The sequence below is a fragment of the Phalacrocorax aristotelis genome, chromosome 24 (genome assembly GCF_949628215.1).
Source record: "Phalacrocorax aristotelis chromosome 24, bGulAri2.1, whole genome shotgun sequence".
Lineage (NCBI taxonomy): Eukaryota > Metazoa > Chordata > Aves > Suliformes > Phalacrocoracidae > Phalacrocorax > Phalacrocorax aristotelis.
Genome location: NC_134299.1, coordinates 3,095,369 through 3,119,248, shown reverse-complemented (window position 1 = coordinate 3,119,248; position 23,880 = coordinate 3,095,369). Strand labels below are relative to the sequence as shown.

The 23,880-nt window shown below is 54.2% G+C and overlaps 2 protein-coding genes across 3 annotated transcripts in view; both read right to left on the bottom strand.

Moving 5' to 3' along the window:
* Nucleotides 1-166: 166 nt before the first annotated feature.
* RNF122 (ring finger protein 122) lies at nucleotides 167-10,473 on the bottom strand. The gene is made up of 6 exons (XM_075074771.1): nucleotides 8,420-10,473; nucleotides 3,036-3,192; nucleotides 2,045-2,090; nucleotides 1,747-1,788; nucleotides 807-889; nucleotides 167-713 (listed from the first exon to the last, which is right to left on the bottom strand). The coding sequence occupies exons 1-6, from the start codon at nucleotides 8,442-8,444 to the stop codon at nucleotides 599-601; spliced, it is 468 nt and encodes a 155-aa protein (XP_074930872.1). The 5' UTR covers nucleotides 8,445-10,473; the 3' UTR covers nucleotides 167-598.
* A 145-nt stretch (nucleotides 10,474-10,618) lies between these two features.
* The window catches only part of DUSP26 (dual specificity phosphatase 26), a 41,281-nt gene continuing 28,019 nt past the window's right edge, over nucleotides 10,619-23,880 (bottom strand). The window contains exons 4-9 of one of the 2 annotated variants that reach the window (XM_075074769.1): nucleotides 17,325-17,431; nucleotides 16,792-16,858; nucleotides 14,767-14,931; nucleotides 12,449-12,721; nucleotides 11,861-12,069; nucleotides 10,619-11,394 (exon numbers count right to left, since the gene is read on the bottom strand). In XM_075074769.1, coding sequence (XP_074930870.1) covers nucleotides 11,195-11,394; nucleotides 11,861-12,069; nucleotides 12,449-12,627 — 588 coding nt within the window. In that variant the 5' untranslated portion in view covers nucleotides 12,628-12,721; nucleotides 14,767-14,931; nucleotides 16,792-16,858; nucleotides 17,325-17,431 and the 3' untranslated portion in view covers nucleotides 10,619-11,194. Of the gene's footprint in view, nucleotides 11,395-11,860; nucleotides 12,070-12,448; nucleotides 12,722-14,766; nucleotides 15,056-16,791; nucleotides 16,859-17,324; nucleotides 17,432-23,880 lie in introns of those variants that run through there. The other variant, XM_075074770.1, reaches the window with a different exon arrangement.

The following is a 23,880-nucleotide window of genomic DNA, read 5'->3' as shown; positions in this document are numbered from 1 at the left end:
ATTTTTGCTCCGTTTTAAAGGGCGGGTGACGCGCGCTGACGCGTGTGCGGGGTCACGGGCGAGCGCATCCCCTCTCCGCGGCGGGGGGCGTCTCTGCTCCCTCCCCTCCACCCCCCGCAGCAGCGTTGCTTGGGCTCCCCCCGAAACGACCCCCGCAGCTCCCACGGGCTGAGAAATTGTCCATTTAATTGTTGTTTTACACAAAACTGTACATTCCCCCTCCCCCGCGCGGGGCCGCGGAGCCCGGAGGGGGTCAGGTACAAAAATACTCTGTGCAGGAAAAGTGGAGGCCGCGGCCCCCGCCTGCGCCATGGGGCTCCGCTTCTCACGGGCAACCCAGGGCGGCGCCGGCCCCACACCGACCCCATGGGGCGCAACTGGGTCGACGTAAAAAAACCCAACCGAACAAACCCGCCCCCACCCCAAAACCGAAGCCGCGACCTGCAAGATAAAAATCCCAGCTTGGAAATGCTGAATCCTTCGAGACGAACCGCTGGATCCCCCCCGGGACACGCGGGGATGGGCGATGCCGCGTGCGGGGGACGCTGCGGAGCCGTCGCGGCCCCGGCGGGATCTGGCCGACGAGGAGCGGGGCTGCTCACACCAGCTCATCCAGGAGGGTGCCGATGCCGGCGCGGGGCTGTGCCGGACCCGCCATGGGCTTGTTGCACATGGGGCAAACGCAGCGCACCTCCAGCCACTTCACCAGGCACCTGCGGGGCAGAAACGCAGGAGGATGCGAATCCCCACCGGCGAAACCCACCCGCCCGCCCGCAGCCCTCCGCCGCCGCCCCGGCCGTACTCACTTTCTGTGGAAGGCGTGCTGGCACGGCAGCACCCCCAGCTCCTCCTTCACCTTAAAATCTTCCAGGCAGACGGCACAGGTCTGCTGCGGGAGGCGAGACGGAGGGTGAGGGTGGGTGGGAACATGTGGGACCCAGCGTGAGATCCACGCATGGCCCCGCTCCCACCAGAAATGCCGTGGCTGGGGAAGTGCCACTGCTGCGGCGCCTCTTCACAGGTATTTCCAGCTGGAAGTTCAGCCCAGTTCCCAAACCGCCCCCGGGGAAGCAGAGGATCGTTAAGGTTGGAGAAGACCTCTGGGATCATCAAGTCCAACCATCACCCCAGCACCCCCAGGCCTCCTAAACCATGTCCCCAGGTGCCACGGCTACACATTGTTTGAACTCCCCCAGGGACGGTGACGCCCCCACCTCTCTGGGCAGCCTGTGCCAGTGCCTGACCGCTCTTGCAGTGGAGAAATTTTCCCAACATCCAACCTAAACCTGCCCTGGCGCAGCTTGAGGCTGTTTCTTCTCATCCTATTGCTTGTTATTAGGAGCAGAGACCGACCCCCCCCTCACTCCAGCCCCTCTCAGGCAGCTGCAGAGAGCGAGAAGGGCTCCCCTCAGCCCCCTCTTCTCCAGGCTAAACCCCCCCAGCCCCCTCAGCCGCCCCCCAGCACACTTGTGCTCCAGACCCTGCCCCAGCCCCGCTGCCCTTCTCTGGACACGCTCCAGCCCCTCAAGGGCCTTCTTGTCCTGAGGGGCCCAAAATGGAACCCAGGATTCAAGGTGAAAAGGGGTTTTCCTCCTGATTCCCAACCACATGGTGCCAACACGTCCCAATCCTGGCCTCGCTCCACCCGCAAGCTGCCTTCAACCCCGTGGAGCAGGGGGGACGCGCCCCTCAGCACCATCCCCTTTGGCCCTGGCTCCATCCCAACCCAGAAGCGGCACCACTCACCCCATGCACGTTCAGCCTCCGGGCATCGCCCTTCAAAACCACCTGAGGGAGAAAAGGAGGCAGAGAATTTAACACTGGGAAGGATTTTGCCAGGACCCCCAGTGGGAGCTGAACCGAGCTGGGCTGGGGCAGGAGGAGCCCGGGTGCAGCGGGCAGCGTGTCCCGTCACATTGCTTTTGAGTGCGCCCAGCTGGGATGAGCAGCATCGGCCCCTGCTGCGTCCCCACCCCCCTGCACCCACCTCCCGCTCGGCCCCGAGCTGCTGTGGGTACATGCGGGAAACAACCATCGACTTTACCTCCTTGTACCCGAACCTCTCGCTCTGAGCCTGGTGCCGCAGTTTGCTGGAGAGGGGGAGAAAAAGGCACCGTCAGTTTTACAGCATCCTCAAAGGTCACGCCTGAGCAGTGCAGCTGAAAATATATGGCAGGCACCTGAAATCAGGGGAACGCGCCCCTTCCCAACCAGCATTCGGGGATAAGCAGCTCTGAGGCTGCGCTTGTGCCATCGGAGCAGCGTGGCTGCGGGCAGGACCAGCCCAAGGCCGTGCCCTGGGCAGAGCAGTGCCGCGGGGCCCCGTGCCGCCCCCAGCGCCGGCAGGAATGGGCAGTGGGGAGCGATAAGAGCCAGCAGCCGGCAGCCCCGATTGTTTGCCTTAGGAAGTCGTTCGTGGTGCAGGAAATGCTGTATTTCCAGCACTTGCCCACTGGCAGCTCCCAGCCCTGCTGTGACCTTGGCCAGGGTGAGGGCGCTGGGGAAAACCGCCTGGCAGAGAAACCCAGCAAGAGATGGGGAGAAGGGGGACCGCTTGTAGCCTTCGCTTGTCCTCCAACCGAGGCACCGGGACGTGCTTCTGCAGACTCAAAAATGGCTGAGGTATGCATGGGACATCGGTGGAGCCAGGGCATCCCGCAGGGAAGGACTGAGCCAGCCGGGCGCTGCAGAAACACCAGCTGCTGCCTCAGCTTTGGGTTTAAAAATAGCCCTCCCTGAACAGGGAGCGTAATGTAAAGACACATCCTCTCCCGTGTAGCACGGCCCCTTCCCTGCCCGACACAATGCGTCCCTCCACGCGGTTCCCTGAAAAACAAGAGCCCCTTCCTGCGTTTCCTGCCCTGCTCCAGCCGCAGGGGACCACGAGCACGCCTGGCTCGAGCACGGCAGGCAGCCGGCCCCACTCTTGGGGCCGTGGCGAGCGGCTCCCGCGTTACGGGACAAAACCACGGGGTGCTGGGAAGGGCGGGGGGTGCCCCAGGGATGCCAACCCACTGCCACGGCCCCCGGCTCACCTGATGAAGTAGCAGCAGAAGATGAGGCTGAGCACGAAGACAAAGATACCGGTGCCAAAAATGACCATGTAGATGTTCAGTGGCAGATCCTGGAATGTGATGGGAGGCATCGTGCAGCGTCTACTGGTATAAATCAGCCCCAGACTGCAGGAGCACCCTTTGGGGGGGGAAGAGAAAAGTCAGCATTTAGGATGGAAGAGGGGGAAAAAGAGGTGAAGATGATGTGCCGTGAGAGGGGAGGGAGCCTGGACTGACTCCAACCCCTCCAGAGTTTGCAAAGTGGGCAGAAACCGACGCCAAGACATCATCTCGTGGCCTGTGAATTGGAGATCTCCCTGGGAAGAGCAGCAGCCCCTTAGAGCAGCTCAGCGCGGCACAGGCAGCAGCCACCGCTGCATTTCTACCATCACAAAACCCTTCTCCAGCAGCGCAAACGTACCCCAGGCAGAATCCAGGCATCTGGGAGAAAAGGAGGCCCCGTGCTTTCATCTCCAGAGAAATACATGGAGGCTGGAAGGGGATTTAGTGAAGGACAAAATGAAAAAAGAGCTTGAAAAACAAGAACAGTTGGCGTCTGTCATTGCTCCATGGGAGCCAGAAAGAGCAAGTGGCTGGTTCGTCCTTGGAGCTGGTGGAAGCGCCGGGGCTGCGCAGGAGCACATTCAGCACCACAGTGACCGAATCCCCTTTCCAAGCAAAACCGTGGGTGCCCGCACACACCAGCCACGCGATGCTGCCCGCGCCACCGCGTCTCGCTCAAGTCTGACACCACGGGGGGAAATGCGGAGGAGGGCGTCACGCAGGGCCGGTGACAGCACGGCCACCCCAGGAGGGTCCCCACCTAACCTAGGGGGAAAGGCATGAAACACCAGACCCGCGGCAGCTGCCTCTGCTGGGAGCTGATGGAAAGTCAGGCTCTGGCACTAAATAAGCACCGCTTTTCATGTCTCGAAATCATGCTGACCCCACAAGAGCTGGAGCTTTGATTTCGCATCAGATCTCACTCGGATGGGACTTTAAAGGAGAGCAGCCCCCAAGCCCCCATCTGTGCTCCACGGAGCATCTCCCCCCGCCCTTCCGCTCAGCACCCTCTGTTCCCGCGCTGCGCAATCTCATCAAAAAGCCCCTACAGAAACACTTCTGGGTTTAATTACAGCCCACTAAAACCCTCTGCCTGTTTCTCATGAGGGAATGAAATTTGCTCTCCACCATGGAGCGCAGAGACAGGAAGAGAGCGGGCGGCAGAAACCACTGCACAGGCGGCGAGATCCCAGGTTTGGTCTGTCTGGTTTCCCCCCGCTGCGGTGGGGAGAGGCCCCCTGCAGCTGCTCCAGGGAGGCCCAGGACATCTGCATAGCAAAGGGGAGCCCGAGCAGGACGGGCAGGCAGCACCCCTGGGGTGAGATCCTGCCCTGCGACACTCAATTCCCAGCTGATCCCCGATATCTGCTTTGTGGTGCGCTTTGAATTTATGTGCCCCATTGATGCAATGGGCAAGGCCACCGCGGCCAGAGAGGCGCTCGGCTCCGGGGACCGGGGTTTGCCGCCGTGCAGCCGGAGCAGGCACCAGACGAGCGTCTGGACTGTAGGAAATGGGTTTTTCCTGCTACAGAGGGCAGAGCCACTTGCCAATCTTTGCCTCTTAGTAATCGCCGGAGACCATTCGTCAGCCACCTCACCTACGGAGCGAGAAAGGGAGGACTGGACTGCTGGGTCCTCCTTTCCCAGCCTTCTGCTCTGGAGACCACCAGGTGCAGGAAAAGACAATAAGAAAGGTTTTTTTTTTTCCATTTCCCTGCTGGAAATGATTGAGAAATGCTAAAAAAAAAAGAGAAAAGGTTATATCAGCTTGGAATAAAGCCACTAAGTAACCAAGGGAGGTAATGCCAGTGCACGTGGTGGTGGGACACAGGCTGCAGAGCAGCTGTTGATGGATGAGGAAGCCTCGTTTGGAGCTGGCCAGAGACTGGTGGGGTTTTGGTAACAATAATGGGTCACGAGTGAAACAATAACGCTTCCTACGTGTATTTCAAACCGAGAGCTATTCCAAGAATCTGCTGAAAAGCACCAGCCGTTCCCCTCCATGCCACAGGAGCGACAGAAACAGCCAAATGACCCCGAGTTACAGCCTGGGAGAGGCGAGGGGAGAGGGGCACGTGCCGCAGCTCCCTACCAGCCAGCGAGGGGTGACCTGGACCTGCTCCATGGGCAGCTGCGTGGCCACCCGTGAAGAGATGGAAAAGCCATTGTCAGGGAATAGCAGGAGGAGAATCAGCTCTGCAGAGCACAGGGAAAGGCTGGGATGTGCGTCCCAGAGGTTTTCCAGGAGAAGCACCAGGTGGGCTGGAAAGGAGAGCCCCAAGGGAGACAAACGCTGCCAATCCCATGCTAAGCCCCCCAGCGCAGCCCTCTGTGCTCATCCTGAGGGGCTCAAAACCCAGCGTACGAACTCCTGAACATCACACCCAGGCATCGCTCCTCTGCACGGGGTTGTCCCTACGTCCCCAGCGCTCTGCCCAGCTGTGCCCCATCCCACGGGGCAGAAATCGTACTCCCCAAGCCCACAAGCTGCTTGCTGAGCCCTGCTCCACGTTAGACACCTGAATTCCCCACAAGCGGTAACAGCTGCACGTAAAAGCCACATGGGTGCCGAGAGAGGGGCAGTCAGACCAGCAGCAGGGGAAAAACTGAGGGGGAACAAGAGACGCTGCAGAGAGGAGCCGGTCTAAGATGTCCCTGCCAGCCGCAACACAGCTGGCAAGGCTAATTTTAGACTCACCAGCTTAGCAAGGCTCATTCCTGTTAAATAGGCTTTCAAGAATTCATGAGCTCCAGGCTGCGATGCTGGAAAGCGAGCGCGGCTCCGGGGAGGTGCCCTTCCCAGGACGGGGAGCAGCCATCGGCTCGGCTGAGATGAGAAGGTCCTGCCAGGACAACCCCTCAAGCAGCGGGTCTCAGCGAGGCAATGCAAAAAGCGAGGTCCTCCCAAACCTGGCCAGCCCCTTCCCCTCCCGCTCCTCCCCACGAGAGCTCATCGACATGGTGGGCGCGTTGGCTGAGCGATGGTTTTGATTAGCGCAAACCCCTTCGCCTGACAAAGGCATCCGTATTTTTAGTTCAAGGGGAATGGATCAAATCTGGTTTTAACCAACACGAAATGAAGACCTGATGGGCACCAAACCCAAATCGAAACAATCCATTTCACCAGCTTAAGTCTAACAGTTTTGTACCTGAAACCAGAATCCCTGAAGGTAGCGTGCTAGAACAATTATTTAGTTGAAAAATGAGAAAAGAGGGGCCACTAGAAATCAGTGAAAGTGCCTACAGACACGCACTGACTTTCTGGACCCTTCTCACTACAAGAAGGATGCTCAGATGGGTGGTTCATCGTGCCAGCGGAGTGTTTTTTCATGCAACCTGCAAACCCCCCCCCCCGCCATAAGCAGAAGCAGCAAGGGTGGAGTTCGACCCATCGGGGCTGTGGGTTTCACCTCCTTGTCCAACCCACACGGCTTCCTGGCAGATTTAAGTGCTGAGCTGGCCTAAATAACCCTGCTGCAAGCTGCGGTGAGGACACGCAGCACCTCTGGCTGAGCTGGCTAATGGGGTGACCCCAGCCCTGCTCCCCCCGCACACCAAACCCTACAGCATGACTTAACCATCACGACCCCACTAAACAGCCTGGCCGGCACATCTGCAAAGGCAGACCTTCGTGCTCCAGTGACGCCCCGTGGTTTGGCCCTCCAGCCACAACAGTTTGCAGTATTTTACAGTATTTCAAGTCAGGGCAGACGCAAGTTTCTGCCCGTTCTGTGCAGGCATGGGGTTTTTGCTGAGCAGAGCTTCTACCTCACCCCAATTCTTGTTCAGTAAAACAAATAGAGAACTCAGCAGGTCATTAAATAAAACCATTCTTTTTACTCCCACACAAAAGCTGTGGGCTTTGCATCAGAAAATTGAATGCAGCTTCCATATAAATTTTGCCGGGATGCTGGAATAGGCTTCCTGCAAAAGCTGCCCCTAAGCCAAGCAGTTCTCCATGGGGGGTAGCCAGCTCCCCTCCAACTGAAGTTACCTGGCTCGTGCCCGGTGACTAGGAAGTCCCCTGAACTACAGCTGAGCAACAGGAGGAAAAACTGTGATGCAAAAGAGGAGCTGAAACGCCAAGGCAGCACAGTATACACTGTCTGTTAAGATATTAATTTTGAATATACCTATTTAGGTTGAAAATGTGATTTCTTTACTGGGTCTCAGACTTATTTACACCAACGGCCCCAATTCTGCAAAGGTCCTTAGTAGCGCACAGATAAGCAATTTTGCTGGACTCGCTTGATTTAAATATTTGCAAGCTCAGGGCTTAAAGCCAAGACGTACAAGTCAGATACCCGCGGCTGCTCTCCTCAACCCACGTCCTGGCCTTTGAACAAGGGTGAGCTCTGTTCGCGGTGAATCCCAAAGCCCGCGCCTTGGGAAGCTGAGGAGAGCTGTGGCTTCTCAGAGCCTCGAGAAGCAAAGTCTCTCTTATTTAGGATGTTTCTTTAACACAACCAAGTTTGCCTTTTCTGCTGAGGAACATTTATATGTCCTCCGTTTAATGGAAAGCCAAGCACTCGCCACATGACCCGGGCTAACTGCCTGCAGGACCGGTGGCTTCTTATCCCCCACGTCGCACAAGAACACGCAAGGTATGTGTTACAGGAGAGAAAGCCACTGGTTGCATTATATTTAGCTTCAAAGGCTGTAACCCTTTCATAAACTAGAATAACCCAGCCTTTGTTGCTCAGGCAGGGCTTTGATGGTGGAATTCCCAGCGCAGCTTCTCAACTACTTAGTCATAAAAATAAACCACTTCTCATTTAAATCAAAACCCCCTCACATGTGCAAACTCAGTTCCATGTTCCTGAGAACTTCTTAGAGCGAACACGAGAGCAAGGAGCCAGGGCCTTGTCTGGGGTCCTTTAAAAATAAGTTTATTCCACTTCTGCGGGCACATGAAAGAGGGGTGGGTTGGGGTTTGGTTTTTTTTTTTTTCATTGCAACCAGCACACGAAGCGAAAGCATGGCAAACTTATTTAGTGATTGGCTTTATTCCTAGGAGCTGAGCAGGACTCGTTGCTCTGGAAGTAAAACTGCTTCCCCGGCTCGCCCCTGCCCCGCACGGCCCCGGGGACCCCGCACGGCCCGGAGCGGGGCTGGAAGGGGAGGGAAGGGGCCAAGGAAGGGCGGGCAGGGACCGGCAGCCAGGAGAAACTCTCCCGAGCAGCACGGAGGAGCTGGCGGGGAGGGATGTGGGATGCCGGCTCCCCCCAAATTTACGCCCCGCAGCCTCCCCCCCGCCGTCCCCACCGCCCCCCCACCCCGCGACCCCCGGACCCCGCTCTCACCGTTGCACCACTGGAAGGGGGGCATCCGGCAGCCGCTCCGCGGGGCCGGGAAGGCTCCGCCGGGCCATGGCCGGGAGCGGGGATGGGCTGGGCTAGGCTGGGCTGGGCTAGGCTAGGCTGGGCTGAGCGGCCGGGAGCAGCCCTGCCCGCAAACCCCGCCCCGGCAGGCCCGGCTCCCCCCCAGAGCTGGAGCAAAGCGAGGCGTGGGGAGCTCCAGGCACGGCTTCCCCGGGCCGTGGGCGCTGAGAAACCCGCGCCCAGGCTGCTCCCGCCGTGTACGGTTCCCACCACGCACGTTTTAGCAATCCTCGTTCCCGCCACGCGCATCCCCGTGGTCCATGTGCCCACGACGTGCCTTTTTTGCCATGTGGGTTTCCGCAAAACACGCACGGGTGAGGGGCTCTGCTCAAATACGGCCCCATCGCCCCGCAAAAACGCACTACCGTGACGCAAGTTTGGATTACCTGCCGCATGTGCCTCCTGGCTGGAGCCCGGCCCGTCCTTGTGCACGCACCAGCCCTTTGCGGGAACTCCCCAGAACACGCTGAGCTCCTGGTGGCTCTCGGTCTTGTGCAGGGGACGGTTTTGGACATGATCAGCGCCTCCATCCAAACCGTGGATCCTGCAGGTGACTGGTGACCATGGGGGCAGCAGGACTGGCAGCGCAGGGCTGTGAAACGGCTCCGTGTGCCCCCACGTGCCACGTGCCAGGGATGGCAGCACCGTGGGCTTTGTGTACCCTCCTCCACCAAGCGCCCCAGGGACCAGGCAGGTTTCTGCGGCCAGCGGCTGGGGCTGTGCTGACAGCCCTCCCAGAATTGGGGTACTTTCCCATGCTACACTTCGATCTCCCAACGCAGGTGCCTGGCCACTGCAAGCACACAGTAAGGTACAGTGCACCATGGGCTCTGTCAGTGATTTCGTTCCCTGGATTAGTTTGCTGATCCTCCAAACACAATCTCCCCTCGTGCTCAGAGCCTCCCTGATCCCAGCTTTGTCAAACAGCCGCCACGCTCAGCATTCGGGGGCTGATCAGCAGCAGGCTGCACAAAGGGAGCTTCACAGCAGCAAGGAGCACAAAGCAGAATTGCAAAATCAGACAGGAGGCATTTTACAGCCCCCCCAGGACCTTGCCAAGCTGCAATCCCCCCCGCCGAAGCTTCTGGCATGTCCAACGGTCCCAGCAGCACCCAGCGCCGCCACAGAGCATGACCAGCCCCTGTGTGTTGCCCAATGGCAGTCCCTCCTTGCCTTGGTGTCTGCAGCCCTTGCTCGGGGTAACCTTGGACCTGCTGCCAGCAGTTGGGCTGTTCTCTCTGCCAGCATCTTTCTGGGACGGTGCCATGCCCTGAGCACCCCAGGGCATTTCAGGGGCCTGTAAGAGCAGAGCCCCCGAGCCCAGAAGCTGGGCAACACACAGAGAGGACACCACAGCTGCTGCAAACTAAAATTTGCTCTCCCTATTGCACCCGAGCTAAAGGCAGGCGTTCCCTGGGGCAGGGCTGTTTGGGGCCACCGGATAGCAGGGGTGGGGGGCTACAGCACAGGCCTCAGCACGCCCCAAGCCCAGCGGCACACCTTTGGGCTCCTCTCACTACATGTTTATGTGATCTCAGCACAACATATAGCCAGCAGCCGAGCAGTGCTTCGTGTGCCCTCAGGAAGCAGAGGAAGAATGGGGCTATAATAAGAGCGGGTGGACAATGAGTGCTGGCAGCGTGCAGGGGCAGCCCAGCACCCGTGGGGCCACCCAGCACTCATGTGGCCAGTGCCACCGCGACACTCGCTCCTGGCCCTGGCCACCCTCCTGGGGTTCGGCTCACCCATCCCCTCTGCAAGCAGCGAAGGTGTTTTTTGCAGGCCCCAGTGGACGGCCCGCCCTTCTGCAAGCCTGGATGGATAGCTTGGTGCCTGCCTGTGGAGACTGACATTGCCACCTTGTGATGGATGGTGACTGCCCGCCTGGCTCTGCTTTTCACCAGGAGCCCCCCTTTCTGTCCCCACTGCCAGAAAAAAAAGAGTGGGGAGGCCCAGCAGAGGCACTGGCCACCAGTGGGGTCTGACAAGTTCAGCTCTGGGAGGACTCGGGTCCATCTCAACCCAGAGCACTCGGGGCAATCCTCTCTCACCGACTCCTGCGACGGATCCCAGCCTGAATGCATAAAAGTCTGTCCCCAAGCACACAAGGGATGGCCAAGCTTTTTCCTTAGCACTGTTTTTATTTTCACAGGTTAACACTAGGCATGGAGGACATCCAAACACGACGACAAAAGGCCTGTTTGCCTGAGCCCACACACCAGACCTAATTCACATTGCTACACAGACCAAAAACGAATGGGAAACAGGACACAGAACACACAGAGGACAGGAGGAGGAGGGAGGGACAGGACTGGCTTGGCAAATGCATCTGCCGTGTGGGAGAACGGAGCCTTGAAGGCTTCTGGGAGCCAACAGGGATAGAGTAACCTGAAACGTGGGGCTGAGTCCCTCCGGAGACATCTTGGAGCGAGCAGGCTGGGAAGGAGGCTATACACTAGGCCTACCTAGGTGGCAAGATTGCAGGTTGAGGGCCTATGCTTTACCACTAGGAATAGCTCGCATGTCTGGGGACCCCCTTAGCGGAGGGGGAGGCCCAGGGGCCAGTTGCATGTAACCCGTTAGCTGCCAAGCGTCTGCACCGTGAGGAAAGCCCTACCTCTGCCACTCAGCGGGCATCGGGGTCAGGTGAGCATCGCACACACAACGCTCCCACCGCACAACCGCTCTCGTCGTCCTTCACGCACTCCTCTTCAGCCTCAGGGAATTGTCCAGGGCAACCAGCTGGCGCAAGAAACCCCGGTTGGGGATGATACCACGGTGGTCCTTGACTGTCTTTATGGCTTCTACAAGGGGCATGTGGTGGCGGATCATGAGGTAGGCGAGGACCAAAGTGGCCGACCTGCTCACCCCGACAGCACAGTGCACAAGGATCCTTCCTGGGAGTGAAACACAGGGGCTGTGTCACCGCAGACCAAATATGCCCATTAAAAAAATACTGAGGAACCCAACTATGTGCCATGGTGTGTTCTGGAGCTGTGGCTCAGGTGTGCAGCCTCTGGGGTTGGATGTAGGACCCCAGTTACAGTATGACAGTGATGTGCTAAGGTCCCCCCCTCTTGGCAAAGGGTATCAGTGTATTGTGATCTCCCAAAACAGACTGAATAGGACCAGCCACAGCTCAGGAGACAGGTTGGGGCTGTGACTGGGGGGGCAGTGCTCTCATCTAGCCTGTTCCCTCTTTGGAGGAGGTGATCCAGTGCAGAAGTCACCATCCCAGGCTAGAAATACCTTTCTTTTCTAGGATGCTTAGCAATAGGACGTCAGTCTAGCTTCCCACCTGCCCAGGGCAGTTTCTTCCCATCCCTGTTCCCCACTTCTCTCCCAGAAATCTTTACCACTGACCTTCATTCAGCGCTTGGTGGATGAAGTCTGCTGCAGGGTAAAAGTAGGGGCTCATGTCGAAGGAAGGTGAGTCATGGGCCTCGATGCCCAGGTAGCGGATGCCCGTGCCCTCATAGTACTCAGCACCCCCCCTCCACTTGCTGTGTGAGGCGTTGAGGATGTGGGTGATGCGCAGGTGGGCCAGCTCGCGCCGGTTGGCCGCTATATCTCTGCAGAGAGTAAGAAACAGCACAGAGATGCGCCAGTTTAGTCAAAATAAGTTTCCAAGGACACTTCTGCATGGACAAAAATTTACATCTGAGAAAGCTGGATGCAAAGGAAAAATGCCAGACTCTTTAGATTCTTAACTTCTAAGTCAATATCACAGTCCCTGACTCCACAAACATTCCACCTCTGCCTACCCCACCACAGCAGCGCTCTGAACTCTCTGCACAGCCGTGCTTATGTCCTTCCTCCTCCTTTGTCCCAATGTACCACACCCGTTGTGTCGTCCTCCCCCTCACATTTCCCAGCCTCCCCCTCCCAGATTTCCCCATTTCACAAAAATAGCCCTGACCCGCCCCATTCTTGTCCCCTTCCGATACATACTGATCGCCCAGGTAGAGTCCCGGCCAGACCTCATCAGCATGATTACAGGCCGTCTTTCCCGTGTACAGCAACCTTTCAAGCTCAAAGACGCTGAGGATGGGGTGGTTGTTGCGCTCTTCCCGTGAGCCCCGGCTCGGTGACCTGGTGCCATTCCTAGAGAACCTGGACAGGAAAGCCATTGGAGCTGCCGAGACCCACAAGGCATACCTGTGGGTTCGTGAAGGCCGGAGAGTGGCCTGGAGGTCGCTTCTGCTGCTGCTGCCACCCACGGTCCTGTCATGGAAGCAGTGGAGATGCCATTAGAAGCACTGGGGATCTCTCACTCCATTCCTTTTATAGAAATACTGGCTCAAAGCAGGCAATTCTCACCTTTCTGATGAGAGGGCAGTGTCAAGTCAGCTACCCAGTGGTTCCCACTGTGAGACAGAGTATCACCTACACTCCCTTCCAAGAAGCAATACTGCTGGGGAGAAGTTTATGATGCCAGGGCTGGTGAGGGAAGCCAGAGAGGCAGCCAGATCACTGTCTCCACAGACTGGGGTTTTGCTCCAGCCCCATGACTTTGGGTTGATGCCACATTGGCAAGAGATGTTCTACACAGGACCACCTTCCTTCTGAGCTGGCTCTGGGGCTTTGCCTGCCAGCGGGACAATGCCAGCTCGAGAACTGATGCTGCCAACCTGCGATCAGAAGCAATGAAAGGCGGCCAGGTCTGGGCAAGCCACCAGGACTGGGGAGGAAAAACCCCCAAACAGGTGGAGGATTCCATATGGCACCATGCAGAGTCTGGCCAGGACCCCGGGCTCCTACGGACCAGGCACAAAAGCCTGCAGGGAGGGAGAGGCAGGATTAACCCCTCCAAGTACCGCAGACCTGCAGCTGCATTTGAACATCTAGGACTGGTTTGGGGTAGGAAGAGTTAATTTCAGGGGATGAGAAAGCTCATTTTACAGAGCAGATCCTCTAGGACACAGCTCTGCTCTCAAACCTTTAGATCATGCTGATACTTGTCACACATCTGCAAGAACCTCCCTGGACAGCCTTACCCACGCGGAGCAGTTAACAGTCCCTGCAGCCAGACATTCAGCAGAGCTGCCTTTTTTTGCTCGTCTGCTGCTGCCCCGCTGACAGAACACCCCCCACATGAGAATACAATTCTCTTTCCCACCATCATACTGCTGCCCTGGAAGGCATCCAAAGAGCATCCCATCACAGTTTCCCCAGCAGCAGCTCAGTGCTGGCCAGTTGTCTCTGGGACTAGGGGGAGGAAACACCACGACCTTGGGCTGGCCAGGCTGGAGCAGAGCATGTCTGCTTTGACATTTTGCCTAAGGCGCCAGCCAGCAGCCAACGGTGCAGAAGAAAGAAGCCTCCAGCCATTTCCTGGCAATGTGCAGAGGAGGAAAACATTGCAAGGGCTAGGGGAGCTCAGAGGCAGCCCAGAGAGACTCATGGCTGTCTCCCTCCCCACTCCCCGTTCCAGGGTGGCGGTTCAGACCCTCCCTGGCATGCTGGGATGCTGCACAGGAGAGGTCAGCCCTGCCTGCGCTGCCATCCCTGGCACTGAGCACAGGATACGGGTCAGATCTCCCCCTGACACAGCTCCCGTCCCGATGAATTTTGGACTCCTCCATGCTGGGAATTCAGACTTGGCAAACCCCACCTGGAAAAGGCATTTGGCATGGCCATGTGTTGGGGCCCTTAAACCTTGTGTGACCTTGGCTGCAGCACAGCCATATGCCATCAGCCCCGGGCAGCATTAAGAAACAGCAGAAGGGTCTGAAAAAAGGAACTAAGTCATCAGTATAAGGCTGTAACTAGCCAAATAGCAGATCCTCTTATTGCTACAGCTGGCTGGAAAAATAGCAATCCACACCTATCCTGGGATGTAGCTCTAGAAACCTCGGGCCCAAAGCTGGCTTCCAGCATCCCACCCCCAACACACCACCATGCCAGCCCCCTCAAAGTGCTGCAGGGGAAGAGAAACCGCCCCACATCCAAGACCTCACAACAGACCCCAACGCACTCCTGGCACCCAAAAGCCTCACAGGCATCGGCTGTACCCCACCCCCTTTTGGTAGCCAAGCCCGGGGGCTCAGACCCTGCTCCTCCAAGCACGCTCATGGCTGCCTCTGGAGCCCCTCGGCCAGTCGTGCCATGCTCGGAGGGAGGGGAGAGACAGCCAGAGCCTGCCTAGATGCACAGAGCGAGCTCTGAAGAGGCATCGCTGAACGAGCGCAGGCTGCTCAGCCCCGCACACTGCAGAGACAGACAGACAGACACGCAGGAGGAAGGAGACGCCCACCCCGTTACTCTACCTTTATGAGGGCTGTGATTTCTCTGCTCAAAGTGAGTGTTGTAGTCAGATCCAGTCGGCCATGTCTTCCTGCTGCTGCCGCCGCTGCTGTAGAAAGGCTGATGTATGAACATCTATTTTAAGCCATGACATGTCCAGAGGCAGGTTTGTTTATATCATGCTGTGCCTGGACAGATAAGGGAGGAATGAGAGAGACGGACACAACCACAGAGATCGCATGCAAGCATGCACAGACATCCACATAAGTGCCCATTACTACGCAGGCAAAAACAACAGCAACAATAACATATCAAAATTCTCCTGCCAGCTTTTCTCTCACTCCTCCTCCAGCAAACCAAAAGCCACAGGCGCGCAGAGAAGGAGAGAAGAAAAAGCCGATAAAGTGGTGCTGATGACATGATTACCCATATCATAAATCTGTAGCCGTCTCTAGGGGATGCTTCTTCATTTGTTTTTTTTTTTTTTTAACACTTGACCTTGTCCTCCCCCTCTGCCAGGGTCTCTTTGGCAGAGCCAGGGCTTGATGACATTGTCTTCCTTTGCTAAGAAAATAAGCCGGGGAGGGAAGATATATGTGGTGACATGACAAACTATTTACAAATTCATGTGAAAGTCAGGGAATGCTTTTTTTTTTGGGGGGGGGGGGGGGAGAAAAAAAGAGGAAACTCGGAAGATTGAAGCTTTTTGTTTTGACATTTTCCAAATGACACCATTCATTTCAGAAGTGCTGCAATATTTCAGTTAAACATTTTCCAGGCAGAATATTCTCTCCCTTTTGAAGTGCTGGCTTTTAATTTATAAGTTTGACTCAAGTCAGAATGTAGGAGCGTGGTGGGAAAAACAACCTGGGGAAGAATCGAAACATGCTGTTCCAGGCCAAATGACATATCCCAAGAAGATTTATGCCATTCCCTCCCCCCACTCCTATTTGATTAAAAACTAGGAAAATTTCCTGTCTTGTTTTCAGCTGAACTTGTGGTTATCCCAGGATGCAACCTCAGAAGCTTCAAGGATGAACTCAGCATCACCCGACACCCGTCCCGCCCCACCTGCGCCGCAGTATGTACACACGATGGGCTTTTTCAAGATCCATCACAGACAGCGCAGGTCCCAGGAGCGCAGCCTCAAAGCAGCACACACCTTTCAGTATATCACAGGCCTGTTTTTTCCCCGCACCGTGCATAGCTCAATGACAGGGCTGTCAGGAGCTGTACTGGAGGTTAACAGCATTCATGGGCTCAAAAAGATTTTGGACACACCTGGATTTCAGATCTCTCAGCCTTCCCCATGAAGTTCTGGATACGGCTTCAGCCCTGGAAGCTGATAATGCCCCAGAGGCTGGAGGATGTGCTCAGGAAAGCATCTGGGATATGCCTTGCTCTTAATTGCTTTCCCCAAGCAGTAACTGTTGGCCGCTGTAGGAGCTGGGTACCAGGGATGATGGGCTTTGTCTGTTCCAGTTCCTTTGCACTTGCAGAAATATTCACCCTGTGCTGACAAGTCCCAGGAGAGACCCACACGCAAGACTGACAAAGCTCTCAGAGCTGCAGATCCAGGGGGCCCCCATGAGCCCTCCTGCCAGCTACACTCACCTGATCCTCAGGGAACCGAGGCTCCAGCTCTGTCCATGCCAAGCCAGCAGAGCTACTAGGTACAGCCCCACGGGCTGGGCAGGAGCAGCCTCACCCTCTCCTGGCATGGCCCCCAAGAGCTTCTGCCCTCAAGAAGTGCTGCCCTGCTGGCAGCTGCCTCTCCCAGGTGACAGGCAGTGAGGAGCAGTTGCTGGTCCCACCCTTTGGCTCCTGTGCAACACATGAGAAGCAGCACCCAGTGACCTGATTCATCCCCTTCCTCCATGCCCAGAGGCCCTGGGGCTCACAGGCGACAGTGAGGGACAGAGCCCAGGAGGTCCTGGGCAAGGGCTGGCTTCGCTATCCTCGCTGAACTAACAGTATTTCACTGCTGTGTGATGCTGCCATCCTGGGAAAAGCCTGTCCTGTACCCTACGGGGTTTGATTCCACTTACCTGCAGAAAGGTTGAGCTTTTCCCTTCTGCCTGGCAGCGCTCCTCCAAAACACAGGGGTCGAGTGACCTAAAAGGAAATTTTCGCTTTCACAGCTCTGTGAGACCCCTTTAACGTGGACAAGCAGAGGCCCTCTCCCTCTCCTGCACCAAAGAACCACGTTCCCAGTAGTCTGTAAAATGCGATTCTAAAGAGAAGTGCCTACAACACCCACCACAAAAGGTTAAATCCGAATTTAAAAAACTGCATGAAATAAAATTAGGTGGATAAATGTTTTGGCAGAGCATTGCCTGCAGGGAACTTACTGGTCATTTAAGCAGAGGATTAGTAGTTGTTATGTTTTTATTCCAATAATAATACTGGAATTGCTTTGTAAAGCAGCCAGAAGTCCCCAACAAAGCCAGCGACTGCTTCGTAGATAATGAAATCTCAGATGCTTTGAAATGCCTGGGCAGCTGCATCAAGGAAAAGTGTCAGCAATCTATCTTTTTCTAAGGGAAGTTTCTTAGACACAAACTAGACCTCTTTGCCTCACCTCCTCTCCTTGTTTTCCATAAACATCAGTGATGTAGCAGAGACCGAGTTGCTCCTTGCCCCCGGTAGGATTTATCAGCTCAGTACATCGCCTGTGAAGCTCCTGTCCTGGAAGACGAGAGGCCACTCAGAGCACTGGAACTGGTCTGCAGGCTCGGCGGGGGCACAAACACTGCTTGGGGTTTGTTGTGGCTTTGGCATACATCTTGCTCGGTTTCCCCACCTCCTTCTAATCACCCCCGGGTCAGAGTCCTGTGTCCCACCTGTTTTGCCCTGAAGGGCCCTAAGAAGCAAAAACCACTCTGAGAACTAATCACCAAGGCACAGGGAGAGAATTTAAAAGACAACCCCAAAACTCTCGGTCCTCCTGGCAGCAATTCTCTAAAAGCTGTTCCCTCTGGGAAGCGTCCAGCTGCAGGACAGCACACAAAGTTGTCCTGCAGCCTCGCTTCCCCGCGAGCTTTATCACTCCACGATGCCTGAGCCACTAACCGAGGAGGATCATCTGGTCCTTGGCAGATAAAGATTATGTAGGAGCACAGCTACAGAGACACAGAGAGGTAAGGTCTGGCTTCCCCCAGCCACCAGCACCACCGCACAGAGGGCTGGACAGGTTAAGGATAGCACTGGCAGAGATTTCCTATATCCCCTTATGGGCAGACTTGCCTGCCAGGGGGGCTGCTGCTGTTACGACAGGGGTGGGATGCTGGCACAGGCAGATATGATATCCCTGTATCTCAGCTATTGTCAAAAACTGCTATGCGCAGCAGGTCTCCGGCAGCAAGGATGGAGAGGCTGTTTTCAGCTCAATTAGGGAAGGCATCAGCTCCCAGCAGAATAAGTGGGGCACCCACAGCTCCCAGCTCTCCCTCCTTCTCTGATGAGCTCAGAGCAGGGGGCATCAGGGTTGGGGTCTACAAAAACCACAAGTGAGCCGACATAAAGGACTGCTTGGAAAAGTTCACAGATCCAACCACTGGAGGCTGCTCTGGTTATACATAAATCACCACTGTGCTCATTGTCAGACATGGAAAACTCAACACAAGGAAATAAAGGGCAGGGGTTAGAAAGTTTCAGAGCTGTGATTTCCTGGCTTTATACTCCCCATGCATGCAAATTCACCGTGGTCTTCACAGCTCTATTTTAAAGATCAGAGATCAATCACTTCACGCACTAAATGCTGCACGTCCGAAAGCCACCTGGAAGGCACAGCAGCCAGACTTTATTATACTCAATCATAAACAGAAAGAATACATGTATTTCATCCAACGTGTGCTATTTGATAGACCCACTGCAGAGGAGGGTGGCAGATGGAAGGAGGGCAGAGGCCACAGATAGCTGTGGCATAACAAGGTAAAATTAAGCCTACTGTAAGTTAGGGTAAGAAGGTGGTGTTGAAAAAGGTAGTGCAGGATGACAGCAGCATTACAGCCACAGACCAAAAGGGGTTTGAACAAATGTAATTTACTTGGCACTGAAATTGCCCAGGAGGAATTGTGTGCTCAGCTGAGGGGGCAATAAACATCAGCTAGGGGAGGTAGATCCACCACTCGCACTGTGGCAGGGGCTCCTCTCTAACCGCACCATGGATGAAGTGTTGTAAAGGTGGGGTCGACTGCAAGCTGCCTCAATATTTCGTAGAATATTTATCTGAAAAGGTTACAGTCATGTGGCCAGTGAATACAAGGTAGGATTAACTCTCTAGCAAAGTAATGAAGTAATAAAGAGTAATCTTCACCCTCTACTTGCCTACATTTAGGTCAGGGATAAAGATCTCTTTTGGGGCTCCATACATGCTCTAGCAGTCTGGAAGGAAATTGCAAAGCTCAAGGTGACCACCCTGCCGGCGGCTCTCCCTAGTCCAGCCCACCCTCCCCAGCCTCCTCACCCTCAGCACTGCTGGGACAGAAGTTGTCTGCTCTTAAATCCTCTCCCAGCCCCCAAATACATATCTGCTTCCCTGTAAGAAATGTGATCGAAAGTAATAAACCCTTGGAAGAGAGGATGTGCAAGTAACACAACCCCTCTGTGCCCGTTCCAGTAGCATCCGCCAGAAAGTTAAAGCCTCGTCACTTGGCTGTATTGATTCACTGCTGGAGGGGGCCACTTGAGTTTTGGCAATGCTGAGATATTTTCCATTAAAAGAAAGAAAAAGAAGAAAAAAAAAGAGGAGGAAATAACAGGCACCAGACTCACTGTCCGACAGCTGTAAAACCTGCAGAGCCTCAATTTGTGAGGAAGCAGACCTTGTCCAGAGGGAGAAAGACAGCTGCTTGCTTTGTTGCAAACTTGCAGTGTTTATTATTACTTAGCGGGGAGACTCTGAATTGCTCGTGGACACATTTTGCCTGTCATCCACTGTCTTGTTAATGTCAGAAGCAGCCTGGGATAGGTTTGAGTTGCTACAGCGCGGGGGGGGTGGGGGTGGGGGTGGTGGAATCAAAGGAAAAACAGCTGAAAAAACAGTAAGTTGCTGGCAAAATATGCTGTGAAATCCTGATGCTTTCTGTCTAACTATTCGCTTCAGCTTGTCACATCTTGTTAGCAGAGCAGGCTGGGGCACAGTCCAAACCTTCTTGAAGCTGGTGGGAGGTTTGCTGTTGACCTGATACTCATTGTGTTTCAACACTCGGAAGGACGTCAAATGGAACTATCCACACCCCCCGGAAGGGAGCACAGCTGAGACATTCACGATCCCCATTAGCAAGGCGTCTGAGCTACTTGCACTTTTTAAAGGCTAAGATGAAGGTCACATCTATCTTGTGTAGCAAAGCGATCTTCAAAACAGAGCCAATCAACACTAGAAACCAGTAGCTCAAAAGCAGAGGGCTGGGAGCATGGTGCAGGTCCATTTGGATGGCTCTGCTGTGTAACCAACCACCACATCTGCAGAGTGCGGCTCAAACCCACAGGTGCAAAGCCACATGCTCCCAGAGCTGAGTGCTGATCAGTCTGCGCGACACCTCTGACTCTAGAAGCTCAGATTTTACTCTTGCAAATCCAAAATCCTTAGGGAAATCTGCTTTGGCGAGGAAAGGAATTATATCTGCGTCAGGGTGGAAATTGGGACCAGGTCCCTAGCAAATTCACACTGGCTTCAGGGAGGCAGGGACCTGTCTGTGATTATTTCTCGAGTGTTCTCGGACCAAGAACTAATCATTACCAACACGGACACGCAGCCACGGTGTCTCTTTGAGGCCTGTGGCTGCTGTTAACACAATGCATTTCTATTCACTGTCTTTACGGTACTAAGAACCCCAGCAGCCCAGCTATGATTTCTAAAGCAGCAAGAACAGCTTAGGAGCTCAGATATAAAGTCAGTGAGAGTTGGGTGCCTAATTCCTTTCAACCTTCTTTCTAATTCCTAGCCTTAGGGCTTTGAGGAAGTGGCTGGTTTGATTTGATGAAGAAAAAAGCTGCTCCATTAGCAGGTCTGATGTTTGAGAGGTTTCTTTCAGCCTGTGATGAATCCCAGCACCCTCCATCAGGCCACACTTGCTGCTAGATCCTATTTTCCCTTCAGTGACATTATGTCTTAAACAGGCTTTCACTGTAATAACATTTGCAGTAATGAAATCACCCGGCTGTACGGTCTTCTTTTAACAGCAAAAATATCTGAGTTGGCTACAAAGGGAGATTTAAATGTCACAGAGAATGTTCTGTATGTGTCCATCAGAAGATAAGGTTTCTCTTTGTTGATGAACCATGAACGGAGACGCAACAGTGACTGCTGGGGGCTCGGAGCACAAAGGCTCACCGCAGCTCCTTGAATAGGGAATGAGGAGGCTGGGGGGCGGAGCGGGAATGGGGCAAGGGAGAGACAGCTAATACAGAAAGCTTTTAAAATCCCATACTGGCTATAGGGCTCCTAAAGATGTAACAATGGCGAGGCACTAAATTTGCAAGTGAAATGAATCAAAATCAGCTCCTCTCTTTCCTTCTGAGTTCAGAGTTTGCTCTCTAATGGCAGCTGGCTGTACGGGATCTCTAAACTGGGCGAGCGCTGATGCTCTAGATCCCAGCAATGGGGCTCTAGAAAGCTTGTAGAGGCCTTGGCAAGTCAACAGTCAAGGGATATTAACTTTAATATCCAAAGATCCAGGCAAGTGGCACGGCTCGAGTCCACATTCGGCCTTCCCGGCACTCCCTACCCCCGACGGCCAGCTGCCTTTCACAGCCGCGGCAAGGGAGATGTGCCTCTAGTGCCCATTCTGAACAAAGCGGGGACCCAGACAGCCTGGATCTCTAGCAGGACACCTTAACCGCCCTCCTGCCTTGGCTATACGAGAGTGATCCAGCTACAATCTTTGCGTTGCCTACGCAAGTTAACAAGCAGGATGCCCCTGAAGCCCATGGCTCAGCACCAGCATGAAACCAGCCCAACCGAGACCAGAATCCACATGTGAACTTCATATCTGCATAGGAACCTTTAGCTCATTAGGAAATGGAAAAATGTCAGCAGGGGAGAATAATTACACTGGGTCAACCCAAAACGAACAATTTAAGTTAACAAACTGCAACAAAATGCTTTGCCGTTTCTAAATCGCTCATTTTCTTAGAACAAATGCGGGCACATGGGCTCTCCCCAGCAGACAGAAATTCTGATTTTCATTGCATGCACTCAAGATTATGTGGGCCTGATTTGCTTCAGCTGATTAGACCCCAAACTGATGTTTCAAATTAGATTGCCAGGAAGAGTCCTCCCTTTGAAAACGTGGCTGCTTGATTTCATAGGATGGGAATTCTTTCTTGCTTATGCCCAGGTAAGCTCTCGATTGATTGATTTATTCCAATAAAAAGCTAAAAATTCCCAGTTGCATCAAAACCAGTTGTGAAACTCTCAACATCTTAAAGACAGGGTTTTACCAGTACACTTAGTTGTGCCTCAGGGTTGGGTTGTTTTGTGGGTTTGTTTTTTTTTTTTTCTTTTTGAGAAACAGCTCTGTCAATGACTTGAAGAGTTACATTAGAAACCATTACGTTTTGCTGCTGGCTCTTAATGGCAACATGGCTTGTACCTCCAGCTTGGCTTTCCATCTGCTACCAGCAGAGACAGTAATGTTACAGTCAACATGGAAAGTACTCATGTTCCAGGGAGAGGATAGTAATAACAAAAGAAGGAAAACAAAGCTGATGATTTACCCTGAGAAAGGGCAGATCATATCATCCAATATGCCCTATAGCACAGCTATGAAAAAAATAACCTTTCATCGCAGGAATGTTTGGTGCAATGGGAAGAGGGACCAATTTTCTACCTCTGTTTTTTTGCACAAATGTTAATTTTAGCAAAAGAAGTAAAGGTTATGATGAAGGACAAAAGATTGGGAGGGGGTAAAAAACAAACCTCCTCCTCCCTCCCCAAAGACCTGACAGTCTGAGCTGCTTTGCCTAATAGAAACAGGCAGCAAAGAACATTTTGGCTTTAATAATTCTAATTATTCCACAGTATTGTGAAATAAATTAGAAATCCAAATGAAATCAGTGTCCCATGGCACTAGGAAATGTACAGACACAGAATGCAGGTATCTAAATCTATCCTGAGTTCTGTCTTGCATAGACAAGACAGAAAATAATGGAAAAAAAAGCTCAGAAACAGGAGAGAAAATTAAAGCACATACTTCTGCACAGAGACTGCTGCAAAGTCATGCAGGGAGCTGAAGCAAAACCAGCCCTGAACCTAAGCCTCCTGCACAGCACTCCCACGGCACAGCTTTCCTTTTCCTAACTTTTCTGTAACCAATGAGGATGTTTGTCCCTCTGCCCTTCTCCTGAGGGATACGCAGCTGTGGTTCCTTGGCCTGGAAGTTACAGCAGCTATCAGTCCCTCAGGAACAGAGTGCCTTCAGAGCTGGGAAATGCCAAGGGATCGGACACTTAACAGGCTGTGAAATCCATGAAGATTTAATGCAACCCCAGGAGCATCTGTGGGGCTTCCTTGGAGACACTGTCCCAAGGGAAGCTTCTGACTGTAAGCAGAGAAGAAAGTCGCTTTTATTTACAGTAAGGGAGCAGAAAATCCCCAGCCCTTATGATAAGGCCCAGCTTTAACCCTGGGCACAGCATTCAAAGATCCAGAAGTCTTTAACCGTTGTTCATGAAACAGGTGAGCAGGGAGACAATTCATACAGCCGCATATGAGAGCTACAGACCAAAAACAGGCTTTCTCATAGAGGCAGCTATTTATCAGTATCCTCATCCATCTTGCTGAAGGATGAAAGGCCAAATAAGTGACCCTGCTACTGGCCGCTATTATTCCAGTGCTGCACAGAGGAAGGCAAATACCTTGAGAGAACTTGGCTGAGCCTGGGAGGCCAGAGCCTGCCTTGCATAAAGCACCGGGACTAATGGGATATGACAGCAGGTAAACAAGTGTGTCCAGGTGAGGCCATCCTGGTGAGGGGAGTCACTGCTGCGCAGCGGCTCTCGGATGATTGATAGTGCCCAGAGGTAGAAAGTGGTATGAAGCTCCTCCTCTGACTCCACGATGGGTTTCTCACCAACAACAGCACTGGCCTGGCCTCAATGGGCTGTTATCTCCCCACACAGGCCTGGTGCTT